The sequence below is a fragment of the Beauveria bassiana genome, assembly GCF_000280675.1.
Source record: "Beauveria bassiana ARSEF 2860 unplaced genomic scaffold BBA_S00003, whole genome shotgun sequence".
NCBI classification, from domain to species: Eukaryota; Fungi; Ascomycota; class Sordariomycetes; order Hypocreales; family Cordycipitaceae; genus Beauveria; species Beauveria bassiana.
In genome coordinates this window covers 634,591-651,947 of record NW_007930838.1, presented here as the reverse complement: position 1 = coordinate 651,947, position 17,357 = coordinate 634,591, and the positions used below count along the sequence as shown (strand labels likewise).

The 17,357-nt window shown below is 50.6% G+C and overlaps 6 protein-coding genes across 6 annotated transcripts; 2 read left to right on the top strand and 4 right to left on the bottom strand.

Moving 5' to 3' along the window:
- Nucleotides 1–665: 665 nt before the first annotated feature.
- Nucleotides 666–2,414, bottom strand: BBA_01434 (rhomboid family protein; the record flags this gene model as incomplete). Its single annotated transcript, XM_008596531.1, has 1 exon — nt 666–2,414. One exon carries the CDS (start codon nt 2,412–2,414, stop codon nt 666–668), a length of 1,749 nt encoding a protein of 582 aa, XP_008594753.1.
- An 860-nt stretch (nt 2,415–3,274) lies between these two features.
- On the bottom strand, nt 3,275–3,986 carry BBA_01433 (translation machinery-associated protein; the record flags this gene model as incomplete). Its single annotated transcript, XM_008596530.1, has 4 exons — nt 3,275–3,423; nt 3,487–3,620; nt 3,670–3,757; nt 3,815–3,986. The coding sequence occupies 4 exons, from the start codon at nt 3,984–3,986 to the stop codon at nt 3,275–3,277; spliced, it is 543 nt and encodes a 180-aa protein (XP_008594752.1).
- An 869-nt stretch (nt 3,987–4,855) lies between these two features.
- BBA_01432 (putative EXO1 protein) lies at nt 4,856–7,270 on the top strand (the record flags this gene model as incomplete). Its single annotated transcript, XM_008596529.1, has 3 exons — nt 4,856–4,868; nt 4,921–5,068; nt 5,122–7,270. 3 exons carry the CDS (start codon nt 4,856–4,858, stop codon nt 7,268–7,270), a joined length of 2,310 nt encoding a protein of 769 aa, XP_008594751.1.
- A 1,127-nt stretch (nt 7,271–8,397) lies between these two features.
- Nucleotides 8,398–10,663, bottom strand: BBA_01431 (RING-5 protein; the record flags this gene model as incomplete). The annotated part of the gene is made up of 3 exons (XM_008596528.1): nt 8,398–8,468; nt 8,535–9,971; nt 10,039–10,663. The coding sequence occupies 3 exons, from the start codon at nt 10,661–10,663 to the stop codon at nt 8,398–8,400; spliced, it is 2,133 nt and encodes a 710-aa protein (XP_008594750.1).
- Nucleotides 10,664–11,385: 722 nt separating this feature from the next.
- Nucleotides 11,386–12,113, bottom strand: BBA_01430 (AhpC/TSA family protein; the record flags this gene model as incomplete). The annotated part of the gene is made up of 4 exons (XM_008596527.1): nt 11,386–11,414; nt 11,467–11,635; nt 11,687–11,732; nt 11,806–12,113. 4 exons carry the CDS (start codon nt 12,111–12,113, stop codon nt 11,386–11,388), a joined length of 552 nt encoding a protein of 183 aa, XP_008594749.1.
- Nucleotides 12,114–13,718: 1,605 nt separating this feature from the next.
- BBA_01429 (GTPase-activator protein for Ras-like GTPase) lies at nt 13,719–16,131 on the top strand (the record flags this gene model as incomplete). Its single annotated transcript, XM_008596526.1, has 4 exons — nt 13,719–13,973; nt 14,026–14,274; nt 14,324–15,917; nt 15,971–16,131. 4 exons carry the CDS (start codon nt 13,719–13,721, stop codon nt 16,129–16,131), a joined length of 2,259 nt encoding a protein of 752 aa, XP_008594748.1.
- Nucleotides 16,132–17,357: the final 1,226 nt, after the last annotated feature.

Sequence of the window (17,357 nt, the reverse complement as noted above, 5' to 3'; positions counted from 1 at the left end):
ATTAAAAATTATCTTTATAAATTATTTTAAAATATTATAAATTTTTATTTTATTTTATTTTTATATATATATCACGGGCTAGGTCTTTAACCTAGCCTAGCTTCCTTCCGTAGAGGGGTCGCGCCCGGGTATATAGGTGTAATTAGGTGGAAACGCTGGTAGCGTTGACATCACGAATCCTTTTGCTGTAGGTAGGAGGGTTTTGGCTTAGCCGCTAATGATGGCAGAAGGGGCTGATTACCCCCTTACGCCCCTCCGGGGCCAGACCGTTATAATATATTTTTTATTATTATAATTATTTTTTAAATATATTAATAACTTATTTAAAGGTTTAGTAGTTTATATTAGACTTATTATAAAAGTTTATTTTAATAATATTATTTTTTTAATTTATTTTATTATTAATAGTTGGTTTATAACTATTAGTAGTAATAGAGGTTATGGCGCATCGGCGGTGTATTTTTTCTACCCCTTGATAAGGTACTATCATGTTTATTATCTACAGCAAGTGCTGAATTGCAAGAGGGCAGGTTGTTATCCCTGACAAGACAGAAAAGTCTGCATTGGTAGTTTCACTATCGTACATTTGTATTTGGCTTGAGCTGCACAGCACAAGTGGCTCTTATTTACACTACACTATATCATACACTCCACCTTCTCGGTCTTCACCTCTTCTTCGCCCCATCAGCCGCGGCTGCGGCCGCTGCTGCTGCTGCTGCTGCTGCTCGGTTCGCCTCCACACGCGACTGCAGCCACGGCTTCAGCCAGAGAAAAACTTCAATTACGCTCCTTCCTTCGCCCTCGTTATGGTGCCTCTGTCTTTTCGTCCGCTGGAGCGCTTCGATGCCCGCCATGCCTGCTGCGAAGCCTGCCAGATGGCTCGCCAGGTCAATCTTGCGCGACAAGGCCTTGCCTATTCCCGCGAGCTGAAGCGCCAGCAGGCCTGCCAAAAATATGATCCCGTGGACGCCATTCTCCGGCAGCCCGAGGAATTTGAAACCGTCCATGCGGTGCTCCCAAAAGTAGGCCGCACATAAGCCCAGCATTGCGCCCGACCCGCCAATCGTCGTTGTGCCGAGCATGCCGCGCAGCGTATACGTTGCCAGCGACCCGACAAAACTCAGCGAGCCGCACGCAAAGAATAGTGTTAGAAAGCTAGCCCGCCCCATTTCGTCGTGCAGCACAGGACCAACAAGCATCAATGGCAGCATATTGGCCAGCAGGTGACTTAGCGTCTGGTGCGAAAATATGGTCGTAAACATGGCCAATGGGCGCGGTGTTGCGACGGATACTATAAATGACCTGTTGAGGTACTTCCACAGTGGCGGCACTTTCCATGCCATGTACACCAACAGGTTGACGCCGACGAGCACCGCCACGGTCGCCTGCGACGTTGACAGCTCGGGAATCAGACGGTACCGATCCGCTGGCTCTTCGTAGACCATGCTAATAGCAGCCAAGAGCCCGAGTACCAGCGCTGTGATTACAGCAGACGGCAATATTCTTGCTGCTGCCGACATTTGTGGCGGCTCTTCCAGGTCCGATTGCGCTGCATCGTAGTATGCTTGGATTTTGGGGTTGGTGATCGCTCTCGTCTTGCCGCCGATATCAACTTGATCCCGCTCTGCCAGCGTGCCCGAGACAATGCCTTCGCGCTCTTCTCTTTCCTGCCGCTCCTTTGCCTCCGCCAAATCTCTTGCTTTTTGCTTCGCTCGATTCGTTGCTCTGATCTGGTCGAATGTGCTGTGTCCGTAGATTGGGTCCTCCGTATATGGCACCCTTGTCTCGACATCCGCTATTGAGTCATCGGCCTTGCCCTCCTTCGCCTGTTTTGCGATGGCCAATTCCTCCATCTGTGCCAGCTCGTCCTCGGCGCGCAGCCCTGCGTTGCGAACCTCTTCGACCGGTACCTTTTTCCGTAAGTAAGCCAGGGCTCTTGCCACCTGCTTGTCTGTAAACTGCATCGTGTTGACGGCGTACGCGGGGTCGTCGAGCGTGCCAGCTATGCGGCGGCCGTGGAGCACCCGCAGCAGGTAATTCGCGGCATCCGTCTTCATACCGGTACCAAAGATGCGCTGCACCTCGGTCTGCGTGATATCCTTACTGCTGAATGGCAGCCCGATCTTATCCTGGTAGTCTTTCGGTAGCTGCTCGTAGTCCCTTATTCTGTGGTAAGAAAACAAGGTCCTTTGGCAGCAATGTGGTTGGGCCGTGACCGATGCCTGGCGCCAAGCGGCCGAATGCTTATGGTGTATCGACCATGGCTGCCGACTACCGAGAATTGACATCCATCGCGAGGTCGACCCGGCCACACCAAGAATTGCCGACTGTCGAAATGGCTTCTCCGCCCTTCGTAGTACAGCCGCAGCACCAGTCACCAGCGGACGAGCCGGAGCGCACAGGAAAAAACTCATAATCGATGGAGATATTCCCTGCCGCTCGACGCCTTTCGCGGGTCAATTGGCTTCGCCGCTGGTAGGCTCGATTAGTTATGATGGTCGTGCAGATGGCAACTACAGGCTCGTCCATGGCCTTTTTTTCCCGAGTGCCGCGACTCCACTACGGTACTGACCTCGCCACCTTGGTACCTACAGCAAGTCATGAGTCGTTGGCTACTTAATGGTACCAGTAAGCGCGGTGATTAGTTTATCACAACTCTCCAGGTTTATCATTTACTTTTTTCGCAGATATAGTCGTCCAATATTCTCAGCATAGCGTGGTGAAGTTCTTGGCGGAGAATCAGTCTAAGCCCAGGGGCGTAGATCAACCGAGGTTTCAAGCAAAAAAGGAAACCAAAGAAAGGCGCTATTTATCTGCCAGGTCGCTAAGCTCCGCCGTTTTGCAACCACCACGGAGAGGAGCAGAATATTGGTGAAGCGATTTGTTTTATCACCGGAGTATCTGGTCATATTCATGCAGAATACTAATCCGTTTTAGCTGGCAATCTAATCTGGGAAATTGAAGCAGCGTAACTGTTGCCCCATCAGCGCTGATGTCTGTATATACATATATTTGCATTGACAACAATTACTTCACCTGTTGATGCTCGTCATCGACCAACCCTAAATTCAGAAAAGGCAAAAAGCGACATAAAGTACTTGTCTATTTATTATCATCGCCGTCGAGACACTAGAAAAGAGAGAGCCAACGCCAATATCCATTACCGGATAAAAAATGCTATGCGCCATGATATCCTCCACTGATGCCCAATTGACACAATGATCAATGGTTACACCCGCCTAATCATGACATACTGATCAATACAGGAACTCTGTTACATGATTCCTTTGGTCGGAAAGTCGCCGTTGCTGACTTTTCCCGCTTTCGAGACCTTGGACCAAGCAATGGTGGCAATGTACGCCCAGGAACCTTCGTAGCCAAGAAGCTTTCTGCCATTGTCCTCATCAAAGACATTTGGAATTACTATACAGTAAGTAAAAGCTGGTATGATTTGAGCAAACTCAGGAACAAAGTTGGGGAACTTACTGAAACCCTTTTCATATTCCTCTTCCAGTGCATCGATTTTTCTCTTGAGCAGGTCCTCACGGGTGCTGGCAGGGCGGCCCGGGCGACGAGCCTTTTGCAATTCATTGAATTGTTCGTCATACTGGTGAATAAAGCTACATGCTAGTTAGTGATTGAAAGAATGATATGAGGCCGGGCTTATACTTGTGAATGAGGGTTTGCACCTCGGGGAGGTCTAAGTTGGTGGCATCTCTCTCCTTCAGGTGGGCAATAAAGTACTCGACGCGGTCGACTACAAATATGAAATTAAAGCCCGTTCAGAATGTCTTATTGGAATTGCAAGGCTTACCGATAGGCTCTTCTTTTTTGGTTCTGGCGTGCGCAAGCTTTTCTAGTCTGAGATCGCGGGCGTGGGCCATGCGCAGACGCTTAGAGTCGCGCGACTTGGCATGCAAGGCGTTGACTTCACCGCCGCGCTTCTTGGCGATTATCTTGCGCGTCTTGTGTAGTGAGGTGGGCATTTTGGCAGTTGTTTTCTGTTGGTGATAATGACTGCATTTTCTTCTACCAGCCCGGGACGTTTCGAATTCCCCAGCAGCGGATCAAAAATCTTGGGCGAGGGCTATTGTGGGTCAACAAGGGTGATACATCCAAAATATGTACCCAGGCATTTGGCATGCTAGGTGAATAGGTATCCATCTTGGCCAGAAAGGTCTATTAGGTACCTCTGTTGGGCGCGAATTTCTGTTTAATCAAGTGATTCAAGTGATCAAGTAGGTACCTACCTATATACAAGTAGTTTTACCGCCTTGCTGTCGTCTGATAACCTTCCATTTGCTGGAGAAAGAGATACCAATGCGCCCAGGCACCTACCTACCCTACATACCCAAGTACCTACCCAAGTAACTACCTTAACTCTCGTTGCTCTCCAGGCGGTCCTGGCGCGACAGAACCCACATCTCAACGCGATCCCTTGGGTCCCACTTTGACTTCACGCCCATCTCAGTAACCCATGCCTTGTCGCGTTGTCAAACAGCTTTAGATAAATTGTCCCATTTTCTGCTACGTGCACCATCTTCTCGACACTTGGCCATATTCAATCTCCTTTCACCATGCCAACTGCTTCTTGTGCTTCGCTATTCGCTCCATTGCATTCTTGAGGCCCCCGACTAGCTAGGCTCGAATCAGTCACGACCTTTTGTTTACACTGTTGCCGAGACAATTGGAGAAGCATCACCGGCGGCTCGCGAGCTGTCTGCTCTGAGGCCCATCAGCAGTGACTATACCGTCACGACGACTATAACCCTCCAATGAAAGGGCACTAATTAGTTTGCTACATTAACCCGCATCTCGACAGTGCAATAACGGTCCTCTGACCTGACGCAGCACCATGGGCGTATCTGGTATGCACAATCAACTGCGTGCTTCAGGAAATCTCAGCTGATTGGTTCGCAGGCTTGCTACCCCTTTTAAAGTCGATACAGAGACCTATCGAATTAAAGACATGCCGCGGCCAAACATTGGGTGTCGACGCCTACGGCTGGCTTCATCGGGCAGCATTTTCGTGCGCTGTCGAGCTCGGCCAGGGTAAGCCCACAACGAGGTACGAGCCTGCACATCCACAACTATAGCAAGTGAATGTTGACATGCTTCAAGATACGTCACAACTGCAATGCACCGTGTACGTATGTTGCTCCATTTTGGCATCAAACCATACATGGTTTTCGACGGCGACTACCTCCCTAGCAAAGCTGCTACCGAAGACTCGCGTGCCAAGAAGCGCGAGGAAAAGAAGCAACTCGCCAACGACCTCATGAAAGCTGGAAAACCCGGCCAGGCTACTCAAGAGTTTCAAAAGTGTGTCGACATCACCCCCGAGATGGCCTCGACACTTATCCAGGAGCTGAAAAAGATGGGCATCTCATACGTTGTTGCGCCTTACGAAGCCGATGCCCAGTTGGTGTATCTTGAAAGGAAAGGGCTTGTTGACGGGATCCTGTCCGACGACTCAGACCTACTCGTCTTTGGAGCAAAGCGCTTGCTCACCAAGCTTGACCAGTACGGCAACTGCATTGAGATCAACCGACGTGACTTTGGCGCGTGCCGAGAGGTTTCTCTCACCGGCTGGTCCGACACTGAATTTCGCAGAATGGCTATCATGAGTGGTTGCGACTATCTGGCTGGTCTTCCCGGTGTTGGCCTCAAAACGGCACATCGGTTGATGCGTAAATCTAAAACACCCGAACGCGTTGTTCGCATGCTACAATTCGACGGGAAGCGTGTATCCGAGAATTTTCTAACACAATTCTACCAAGCAGAGCTCACCTTTCTGCATCAGTGGGTTTTCTGCCCAGTGCAAAAGGGCCTGGTGCATTTGACAGATCTCGATGAGACACGCACAGCCGCCGAGATGCCGTTTATCGGCGCATACGTCGCGCCTGATATTGCCCGCGGTGTTGCCGCGGGCGATCTCAACCCCATGACAAAGGAGCCGATGATTTTGCACTTGACACCTTCTAAGCGGAAACTGGCGCAAACCAGGCCGTATTCGGGGACGCCTGCGACGACACAGGCACCCGCAAAGCCCATCACCTCCTTCTTCAAGACGCCTTACCGCAAGCCAATGGGCGAGATGGACCCAAATTGCTTCTCCATCGATGCTGAGCGTGTCGCGCAGCTCACGAATGGTGGAACGGTACCTCGCGTATTTCCACTGCCTCGACCGTATATCGAAACCAACCAACCCCCCCAGTCACCAGACCGACGAAGTCAACAGTCTACATTGCGCGGGACGTCGCCTCGTCTAAATCGCCGGCGCATAGGCACACCGAAAAATATGGCTGCTCATACGGCTGGCAAGCCTCTATTCGCTCGTCCAAAGGAGTCTGTCGTCGGCACACCGCGATTGGAGACACAACGCCGTCCGCAGAAGAAAGCTCGTCTCTGCGACGAAATCGAGCTCATCGAGACGTCTCCCAAAAGCAGCAAATTCTTCCCCACCAAGACGCCTCTTGCTGGTACAGAAACAGCCGCACCAGCCAGGATGGAAGGATACCTCTTCTCCGACGACTCCATCGAGGAAGCGCTCAAGGGCCTACCGGAGACTGACAGCTGGGCACCCAGCGTTAGGACAGAACCCATTAAATTAGCTGTCTTTGAGGATGCCAATCAGGATTCGAACTCACAGTATACCACGTGCGAGAGCAGTCCGGTAGAGATAGACTTGTCGAGTCTGTCTCGTATAGAGAGCACTGAGTGGCCCAGCTCCTCCATGGAACCGCGTCCCATGCCGCCATCCAAGTCTATTGTGCCCCTATCACAGGCGACAAAAACGCCGGCGCGCAGAAGCCTCAGCAAGTTTACCTCCACATGGACTTCGTCCCCGCGAACGCCACTTTCCACGCCCTCGTCCAACATCTCGGTCCAGTCCTGCGTCTTCAGCGCTGGCCTATCCACAACATCAACAGCCGCGTCGAGCGTCAGGTCTGCATATACAACACCTCTCGCGCGTCTCGGAGCCAAGGCAGCCCATTCCCCTCATTTCTCACCCAACATGGCCGCGTCTCGGCGCCATGCCAACAATGACAAAGTTGCTACCGCACTCGGTGGTAACCTTCTCGCCGTGAATCCGGCGTTTGTACCGCTGCCGAAAGTCGACACAAATGAAGTGGAGGCGCTGCACATGCCCTGCGGCGGTGGCGGCAGCGAGGACCAAATTGTCCCCGATAGCGAAGGCGAAGACGACGAGGACTTTAAGCTGCCCCCTGGAAAAAGGTTCAATCCCCTGCAATTTACATTTCGTTGAGGGAATATCGTGATCAGAAGGTGATGCATTCATATTTACGGCATAGCATTGGCGGGCGTTCTCCTTTTATTTATTACTTTTTTTTCTATTTTCCAAATATTTTATTCTCTCTGGCATCGCTGCCCAATGGCGCCAACTTTGTATCATCATGGCATCAAATGTGTCGACATCTCTCCTATTCCATGTCGTCCCGTCCCTTGGACGAGGGCCACTTTCGCATACATGTTGGAGACACGAAAGCGTTAGTAGTGCTAGAAACCCTGGGTTCAAAAGTCTGACAGCACGCGCTGTTTGTTCTGGAGCACATCTCCCCATGCGGAGGGTTGGTTCAGGAAACAGCATTTTCCAATCTTCGACATTCATTGATTGCTTGGTAGCGTACACTCGGTACACTCGGTACATGTTTAATCTATTCTATAAACTTGGCACGCCGTCACAGAATCATCCTGCATTGTCCGTATATAAGATGTGTATTCATGTAGTGATACGTGAAAATGCGAACATGCTAGTAGCCGAAAAAAAGGACAGTCCAGCATCCAGTAAACCATGACCCAACTCCAGCCTCCGTGCGGGTAGCGCTTCTTTTACATCAATGCCGTAGAAATGCATATCTGGTGAGCGAAAACATTCGCTAGAGATCTATCTAATGCCATCATGTCTGTATTTTGAAACGTTGACAATTTGCTGAAACTCGTTTCATCGCTCAAAGTCATTGTGGTCATGTACAAGCTGTTGACGGATTGGTTTGGCCGCAACCTGTGCTTTCCCATGAGTACTACCATCCGCTAATCAGGAAAGCCGATATGCCTGGTCATAAACAAGCTCCAACGCCATCCGACTAGTTCTCCCGTCGTCATGGAGAGCCTACGAGGAGGCGTATCGTCAGACTGTCCGAGTGTAGTTCATTTGCTGCCTTGTGGAGGGCTTGAAGGTAGAATCATCGTCTTCTAGGCCACCAGATTATGACGAGATCAGAACTACTTAAATCTTTGAGTCAAGTCATCAAGCTGTGTTGTAGTCGGCTGCGGCAATGACTGGCTCGATCATGAGCGTGCATGTAGCTTCCAGCGCGTTTGTTGAGCGGTATCTCTGCTAGGGCGACGTGAATGTGACAGCATGACGTGATTTTATTGGCGTGCCGAAGGAGCCGCCAGGACCGAGGCAGGTGCTGTCAATTCCGAATTGAAAGTCCATTTACCTGAGACGCATGTTAGCAGTGCCCTTTCTTTGTGCTTCCCAGTCGTTGGGACTTGGGAGTATTTACCTTTGGCCAGGTTGTCCGCAGTATCCTCAAGCAAGATTATCCGTCTCTTGTTACAGTACGACGTTTTGTCCATAATGTCCACCTTGAGCTTCGAGTCTGATAGCTCTTGAATCGGCTTCTCAAACATTTCGGACAAATTCTCCACAGCCATTTCTAAATCTTTTTGATTGTCCTCGAATATCTCAGTCAAGTTTGTTTTCGCGAGGTAGAAGGCGAAAGCATATGTCCATTTCAGAGTCTGGCGGCAAGTTTGAAGTGCCTGTGATGCAGCGTTGAGATATTGCACTTCGATCCAAGACATGCCTGAGGTCGTTTGCAGCTGAACCATCTTCTTCTCAGTCTTGATGGCGATGTCCTTATCCAGCCGCGCTGACTGTTCGTGATTGGCGTAACGATTGTAGTAGTGCAGATATCGAGCCAGAGAGGTCCTTGACTTAGTTTGGGCATCACGCGCTTCGTGACCGCTCTTTTCTTCATATCTATTACAATTGTACCATGATGTGCCGTGCTCGGACCAGAGTCCCATGCACATCCAGCAGAATTCATATCGACACTTTCGGCAAGTCATATGGTTGCACCCGCCATTCTTTTCAATCGTGGATTGACATTTGGGGCATTCTTTGGTATTGGCATTGATCCAATTCGCCGTTTCCGAATCGTCCGCGCATTTCTTAAGCCATTTTTTGACGAGGTCGCAAGGGGCGGGTTGGTGATCAGGGTTTGGACACCCAAAGCAGAAGCGGAAACCACAGCTGCATTCGACAGTTGGAACAACTTTATTAAGATCGTTCTTTTTGATGTTGCATTCGACAGCGTTTGGGCAATCTGGCGCCGGGCACCATTTGAAAATATTCTTATCCTCGACATATGTCCGGTTGAGAAGCTCGTGGTATCGACCTGTCAGTTCGGATGTGACGAGCAAGTCTAGAGATCGGGAATCGAGAATTCGGCCACACCCGTCGGAGGGGCATTGTATCCGAGCCGCCTCGCCTTCGTCTCGGATCTTCTGTGTCAAGTATTGCCGGTAACAATCGACACAGTAACGATGACCACACTTCATCGCGAAAGTCTCGAGCCCTTCCTCATCCTCGCAGCAGATATCGCATATAAAGCCTGGAACAGCTTCAAGCTTTGGTAGATCGTTTGTGCTGCTGTTCAGACCGGCCGCTTCTAGGACTTTTTCTGGACGATCCATGTAGTCTTCGAGCAAACGCTCCTTGTTCCAACGGAAATGACGAAGCATGATGGCGGCATCTTCTTTGCCCATATCAAGAATCATGTTGACTTCGGAAATCATTTCGTCTTGTTGCTTTTGAATATCGGTTGGCTCGTATACTCTGAATGGGACAACATGAGCCTGAGTCTTCTTCCTCCCCAACTCCTTCGGGGAGAGACCGAAGTCGGGATCGGGCTCGTCAAAGTCTTCATCGTCGAAATCTGCAGCGAGCATTAGCCAGTGTTGAGAGAGTGACGCTTACAAGAGGGCAATAGAAGTCAGACGTACCGGCACCGGACAGATCATCAGCGCTATCGAGCATGATTTCGTCATCGCTCGAAAGCTGCGACATGAAGTCCTCATCTGAGTCCATATCGTTCGTAGTGACAGGAGTCGGCGGTGCGGAATGAGATGCAGCTGCTGAGACGACGTTTTTCTTATTCGGAGAAGAGGGCGAGGTCGTCGTCTCAGCGGCCTTTCGTTTCCGCGTGGAAGGGGGAATGGTGGCGGCTAGAATGCAGGCGCAAGAACGGCAAAATGGCACGTTCGCAACCAAGAGAAAGCGGGCGACCGCCAACAGAAGACAGGCGCAGTTATGCCTCCGTTTCACTGCAGCGGAATTCGTTTCAGGAACCAGAAGCCCGACGAGCGCAGCAGTGCACAACTGCGAAGGTAGAAGTGGGGGAGAGGCAACCGTTTGACAAAAAAAGAGCCGTCGCCTTTTTCGCCCAAGCGGACTATCAGCAAAGCAGGCAGGGGAAAATAACGCAAAATCCAAGGCAGAAATAGTCTGTTTGCCTTTTGATTTCAGGGCCGAAGATGTATATCGAGGCCAAGTTAGGGACCCAGGCTCGGACCAGTTCGTTATTAATAGGCAAGTGACGTGACGGATTATCCTCGGCGGCTGAGTCATGTCTGGGCGCGAGCCATGCGCTCGGAGCCTCGGAGGCAAAGTCTCTGCCCGCTAACATTAATAGGTAGATCCTTCAGAAGCACTAACCAATCTCCAACTATCCGCTGGTAACTACAAATAATTACAAACCCGCCTATTCCTTGGCAAGGAGGCCGCAACCTGCCAGTGATTCTTCATTGAATGATAGCAGGGTTGTCTGACCCCAGTGGCGACTTGCCAACTTGGACGGTGCGTGGAGTAAGTGGTGGGGTTCGACGTCGGCGCATCCCGTGATGTTTTTATGGCTTTACCAGTAAAGAAAACGGCTGATGCGCCGTTCAACAATTACGCAACGAATCAAATAGTCAACAAGACGGTTGGAACAGGCGATCTTGTCATTGTAAGACAACACGAGAACTGGAGGCCTCATACATTTCCCATATATGATGAGACGAAGATGGGTCCATCTTGACCAATACATCGCATTGACTCGTCAAGCACTCAAACGTACGGCGCCAGTCATGCGACAGCGCACGCAAGTAATATTCATAATCTACCAATAGCCGAATGTATAGCAATTGGCTGACAAATTTAGAGCCTGTGCCAGCTGAGCATTGTATTTGTGTGTAATGATTTGCTTTGCAGGATTCCAGCCAACGGGTGGATCTCCTTCGGAGGATCTGACAGATTGGGATCTGTTTACATTCCCAGTTCACAATTGCAAATCCCAGCAGCCAACCTGATTATTGAAGAACATTCTCGGCCATAGTCACTGATGATGGCATACGTTAGCGACCTCGCCGCATATTGAATACGCAACTTACCATCGGCAGCAGTGGCGTCAGCCTCCAGGTGCACCTTGGTAACCTTGCCATTATCAACCTTGAGAGCGAAGCGCTGGCAGCGAGTGCCACCAAGAACGGCGGCGGCGCCGTCGAAACCCATTTCAAGAGACTTGGTGAAAGCGGCAGTAGGGTCAGCGATCCAGCGGATCTACAAACTCGTCAATATTATCATCTCTATCTGGCGGTTTGGTCAACTTACAGGAGTCTGGCCAGCAGGATCGAGCTGCTCGGCCCAAGCCTTCATACTAATGTGAGAATATATCAGTGAGCTTTTACCGCTTCAACTTTCTCTTTTCATCACTTTAGGTACCAACATACACAAAAGGGTCGTTGACGGACAGCACAAATACCTTGCCGGCGTCCCTGAGCTTGGGGTGGTTGATGTATGAGGGTATATGCTTGCTGGAGCAGGTGCCTGTGAAGGCGCCGGGCACACCAATAATATAGCCATCACCAGACTTGAACTCGGCGGCCAGGCTGACCTTGGCCGCAGCCGAGTTCTCGAAGAGGCCTTCTGTCTCAGGGATCTCGTCTCCAACGCGGATCAAAGCTCGCGAGGTCGCATGGAAAGCGCGGTTTGGGGGGCGCGAGAGGACAATTCGTCGGAACGGAACGCGAAGAGCCATTGTTGGTTGCGAGGTTTGAACGCAGTTCGTTCAGTGGCTGGTGATGGATAAAAATTGGCAGGAACAGAGCTGTGTGACGTTGTCTGCTGACAAGTACGGATAAGTACTTGGAAGCTTTTTGATTTAAACGGCGGCTTGGCTTACGACCCACCACGGCGGTCCTGTAAGGCTGCGCCACAGCGAGGTTCATGGGGCAACTCCTGCCACCATTTACCAGTATGCCATTTATTTCCACGAACACGGTGATTTACAGGCATTGCCGATGTAGTGAATGAGCAAGGTAAGATATTGCCACCCTTTGCCTTTGGTGCGGTGGCTCTGACAACTATTTTCTGTCGCACCTAATAATTACTGATACTCAAAGGTAAGGTACCTTGGATATCGACTGGCCTTGTCTATCGGCCTACTTACCTACACGTGTACCTACCGAGGTAATATGTAAATAGTTAAATAGGTGCCGTAGAAGAGCGTTGCCTCTCCCTCGGTTTGCGGTACGGTGACGATAACTACGGTTTCTTATATAAATTAAATTAGGAAGCCTGTTTTTACCAGTTAATCAGTAACTGAAATTTATTTGTAGGCACCCCGATTCGCTCCACGCGAGCACCTTGTCAGATACCAAGGTACCCACCTGCCCAGGTACCTACCTAGTTAGCTGTGTAAGGTACTACCAGAAAAAGGTTGCCCGCTGCCTGCAACAGCACCCTTGTACAGGTACCCAAGCAAATTGATGAGTACCTGCTCAAATACCCAGGTACTTGCCCACCTACTGTTCAACACGCTGGAACAGGGGGTGTCCGCTTTGTCGCTTTCATGACGTGAACTAGTACCCAGGTACCTAGGTACCCGGGCGTCCTCTTTCTCTAGCTCCCGCGAAAAAGGAATCCCCGCCAAGAAACCCCCCGTCTCGTTCCTCTACGCTCGCTCCCCCCCCCTTCTGCCGAGTTCATCACCAAAGGACGGCTTCTGCCTCAACAGTCACGCTCATCTCGGACGCTCATTCTTGCCCGCTCATCTAGGTAGCGGCTCTCGACATTCAGGCAGCCGCGGTTATCAACCGTGCACGCCTTTTACTCACAGAGCTCCGTCTTTCGCACAGTACACTTGGCTACCGTTGTCCCTCGATTGGAGTTGCGAGCAGGTACCAAGACTGTGTGCCCTCAACAAGTACGTCCAACGGCCAGCATCATCGTGCGCCGGCCGCTCCTCCGCCGTTTCACAGATACAACGTCTCAATCTATCCTCCTCGGTCGCACAAACAGCGTACCGTCTTCCTGCACAAATTTGCCTGGAGCGCTCCCTGCCGACGCTCTCGCAATTTCCACGACAGCCTGGTCTGCCATCACTCCCTAGTATCCTCACTTGTGCATCCTTTTCCATCTTGCCGGTCCGCTGCCACCCGCAAGTCGCTTGTTGGCGCTTCCACCCGCCCGAAGCATCTAGCGCTCAGTTCATCCGCTATACTCAGCTTTCGCTCTACATCTGCGCGCATACTCTTTTGACTCGCGTCCCCGACCCCGACTTGTACCCGCCATGTTGCAGACACCCTCGAGAGCGTCGACTGCTTCCTCGTCCTCCTTTCAACCCCTTTCGCGGCAAAACACAATGTCCTCCTACGATGGTACGCGGTCGGCGCGCCAGTCGAAGCGCTATTCAATGTCGGCCCTCTATATGTCCATGTCGGCCAACGAGGGCGAGATGCAAATTGAGGATGACCTCGCCAAGGCCCAGAAGATTCTGCGCGATCTCAAGTCCAACATCTCTTCCCAGTCCAAGAAAAACTTTGTTCTTGAAAAAGACGTCCGATACCTCGACTCGCGCATTGCCCTTTTGATCCAGAATCGCATGGCTCTCGAAGAAGTAATACTCTCTTTCCATTATTGACCATGAGTTATCACTAACCGTCATCTAGCAAAATGAGGTCGCCAGTCATCTCGAAGACGCAACGGACATGCAGGAAGGCTTCTTCCCCAATGACGACAAGACGCAAAAATATGGCAATCTTCTCTTCCTCCTACAATCCGAACCTCGCCACATCGCTCATCTCTGTCGTCTCGTTTCCATGGCCGAGATCGATTCCCTGCTGCAGACCGTCATGTTCACTATATACGGAAACCAGTATGAATCGAGAGAAGAGCATCTTTTGCTCACAATGTTTCAGGTATGCTATCAAGAGACGTATGCGCTACAGCCAATGCTAACCCCTCCAGTCCGTTCTTACTTACCAGTTTGATAATACACCCGACTACTCTTCCCTTCTACGAGCGAATACTCCCGTTTCTCGAATGATGACAACTTACACACGACGTGGACCCGGTCAAAGTTTCCTGCGCACCGTGCTCGCTGATAGAATCAACGATCTCATCATACTGCAGGATCTCGATCTGGAAATCAATCCACTCAAGGTCTACGAACGCATGCTAGAGCAGATAGAGGAAGAGACGGGGTCGCTACCCGCATCTCTGCCTCGTGGCATCACCGCTGAGCAAGCCGCCGAGAACATCCAAGTGCAGGCCATTATCCAGCCAAGGCTTTCCATGCTGACCGAGATTGCAAACAATTTTCTCAACACCATTATTGAAGGGCTCGAGGAGGCTCCTTATGGTATCCGCTGGATCTGCAAGCAGATTCGTAGCTTGACAAAGCGCAAATATCCGGACGCCAACGATCAAGTCATTTGTACTCTGATTGGTGGTTTTTTCTTCCTCCGCTTCATCAACCCGGCCATTGTCACTCCGAAATCCTACATGCTCATTGATGGCACACCCGCCGAGAAACCCCGACGCACACTAACGTTGGTCGCTAAGATGCTCCAGAACCTGGCAAACAAGCCATCCTATGCCAAAGAGCCATACATGGCCAAGCTTCAGCCATTCATCGAGCAAAACAAGGACCGCATCAATAGATTCATGCTCGACCTCTGTGAGGTCAGCGATTTCTACGAGAGCCTGGAAATGGACAACTACGTCGCTCTTTCGAAGAAGGATTTGCAGCTCGACATCACCCTCAACGAAATCTACGCTATGCACGCCCTCATTGAAAAGCACACAGTTGAAATCTGTCGAGACGAGTCATCCCACTTGTCCATCATCATGACCGAGCTGGGGCCTGCGCCCGCCCAAGTTCCTCGCAAGGAGAATCGCGTCATTAACCTCCCCCTCTTCAGCCGCTGGGAGACTGCCATCGATGACCTGACGGCGGCCCTCGATATTACACAGGAGGAAGTGTTCTTTATGGAAGCCAAATCCATCTTTGTGCAGATTATGCGCTCTTTTCCTCAAAGCAGTGCAGTGTCCAAGCGTCCACTTCGCCTGGAGCGAGTTGCTGATGCTGCTGCCACGAGCCGCAACGACGCAGTAATGGTCCGAAAGGGCATCCGTGCCATGGAGCTTCTCTCTCAGCTCCAGGATATGGGTGTCATTGATAAGAGTGACCAGTTTGGCCTGCTTCGTGATGAGGTCGAACAGGAGCTCCACCATCTTGGTTCGCTCAAGGAAGGTGTGCTGAACGAGACAAAGAAACTGGACGAGGTCTACAAAACAATCCGTGATCACAACACATATCTTGTTGGACAGCTGGAGACATACAAGAGCTATCTTCACAACGTCCGATCACAGAGTGAGGGTACAAAGAGGAAACAGCAGAAACAGCAGGTGCTTGGCCCGTACAAGTTCACCCACCAGCAGCTGGAGAAAGAGGGCGTGATCCAGAAGAGCAATGTACCGGATAACAGACGGGCTAACATTTACTTTAACTTCACCTCTCCCCTCCCGGGCACCTTTGTTATTTCATTACACTACAAGGGTGCGTTTCTCATTTTCTTGTCAATCTATGGCAACTTTGCTGACAATAATTAGGACGTAACCGTGGTCTTCTCGAATTGGACCTCAAACTTGACGACTTGCTCGAAATGCAAAAGGACAATCAAGAAGAACTCGATCTTGAGTACGTACAGTTCAGCGTTCCTAAAGTGCTTGCGCTGCTGAACAAGCGGTTTGCACGCAAGAAGGGCTGGTAGATGTTACAACCGATCTATCACGTGTTGATGAGACTTTGTTCGGCGTTGGGGAGCACATGATACCATTCGCCGCTGGCTCGTTGCACTGGTGACAAGCCAGCGGCAACACATATTCGCTTTCATACACGTCGCGCGCAATCGCAGCGCGGCAATTTCGACACAATTTCGTAATATTATGAACGGCTGTTCCTTCCGATGCTGGTTGTCGGTAGTTTCACCGCCTTTGTCAAGCATACGCGCTTGGCTTTTATCCCGGGTCCTTTGAATGAGGTAGTGGTCTCGGACTTTATGGTGTATACGCTGAAACACAATGTGGTTACTACGAGCGTGGCTGGCCTGCAAGTAGATGGGCGTTGTTTGGATATGTGCTTTCAGATCAATGGGCCTGGGACCACTGAGAGGGCAATTCTGAGTATTTGGTGGAGGAGGGCGACTTTTACTGCGCCATTGTGCACATTTGATTTGTTTCCTTTTGTTATTCTACAAGGTTTATCTGGTTCGTCGAGTTGCTCTAGTTCATTTCAGCATTATTTTCTTTCCACCAAATTCCGTCTCACTGAAATTCGTTCTACGGAAATCATGCAGACACCACGTGTACTATTAGTACATAGTAATGAGTCTTTCCAGAATGTCGTTCATCCGGTAGAGTGAATAACAGTTTATGCACATTTCATGCTCGGTACAATGGTGTTGGCATCCTGATGTAGCCATCACTGTCATCTAATATTCCACGTGCGCCAGCACGCTGATGTATACTCAATCATCAATTATCCTACACAGTGAGTGGGATACTCATCGTTATGAAGCCTCCTGGTCCGCTGCAAGGCCTCTTTTCACGGAGACATGGCGCTGCCGAGACTCCACCACTTCGCCGCCGTGACCGGTATTTCCTTGCGCAAGTGCATTCATGTCGCTGCTTACCTAGGCGGGGAACCAACATCCTCCCCATGGTCGCTTCATGATTCTTTGTCGACTCAATGGCCGTTGATTATCCCTAGCATGGCCCTCTAGATTGTGGCAGTACCGTCTTATGAAGACACGCGAATTGCCTGGTCTGATACGACGCCACAACGGGTGCCTGGCGTTTAGATGCAGGTGTCAAGAACGAGGGTCCGAGAAACGGCTAGCCAAGCTATGCCTCGATATCTGACGCAGCGTCGGAGGCGACGTAGTTGCATTGCAATGGCCATTGACAGACCAGTCAAGGCTCATCACTGCAGAGAGAA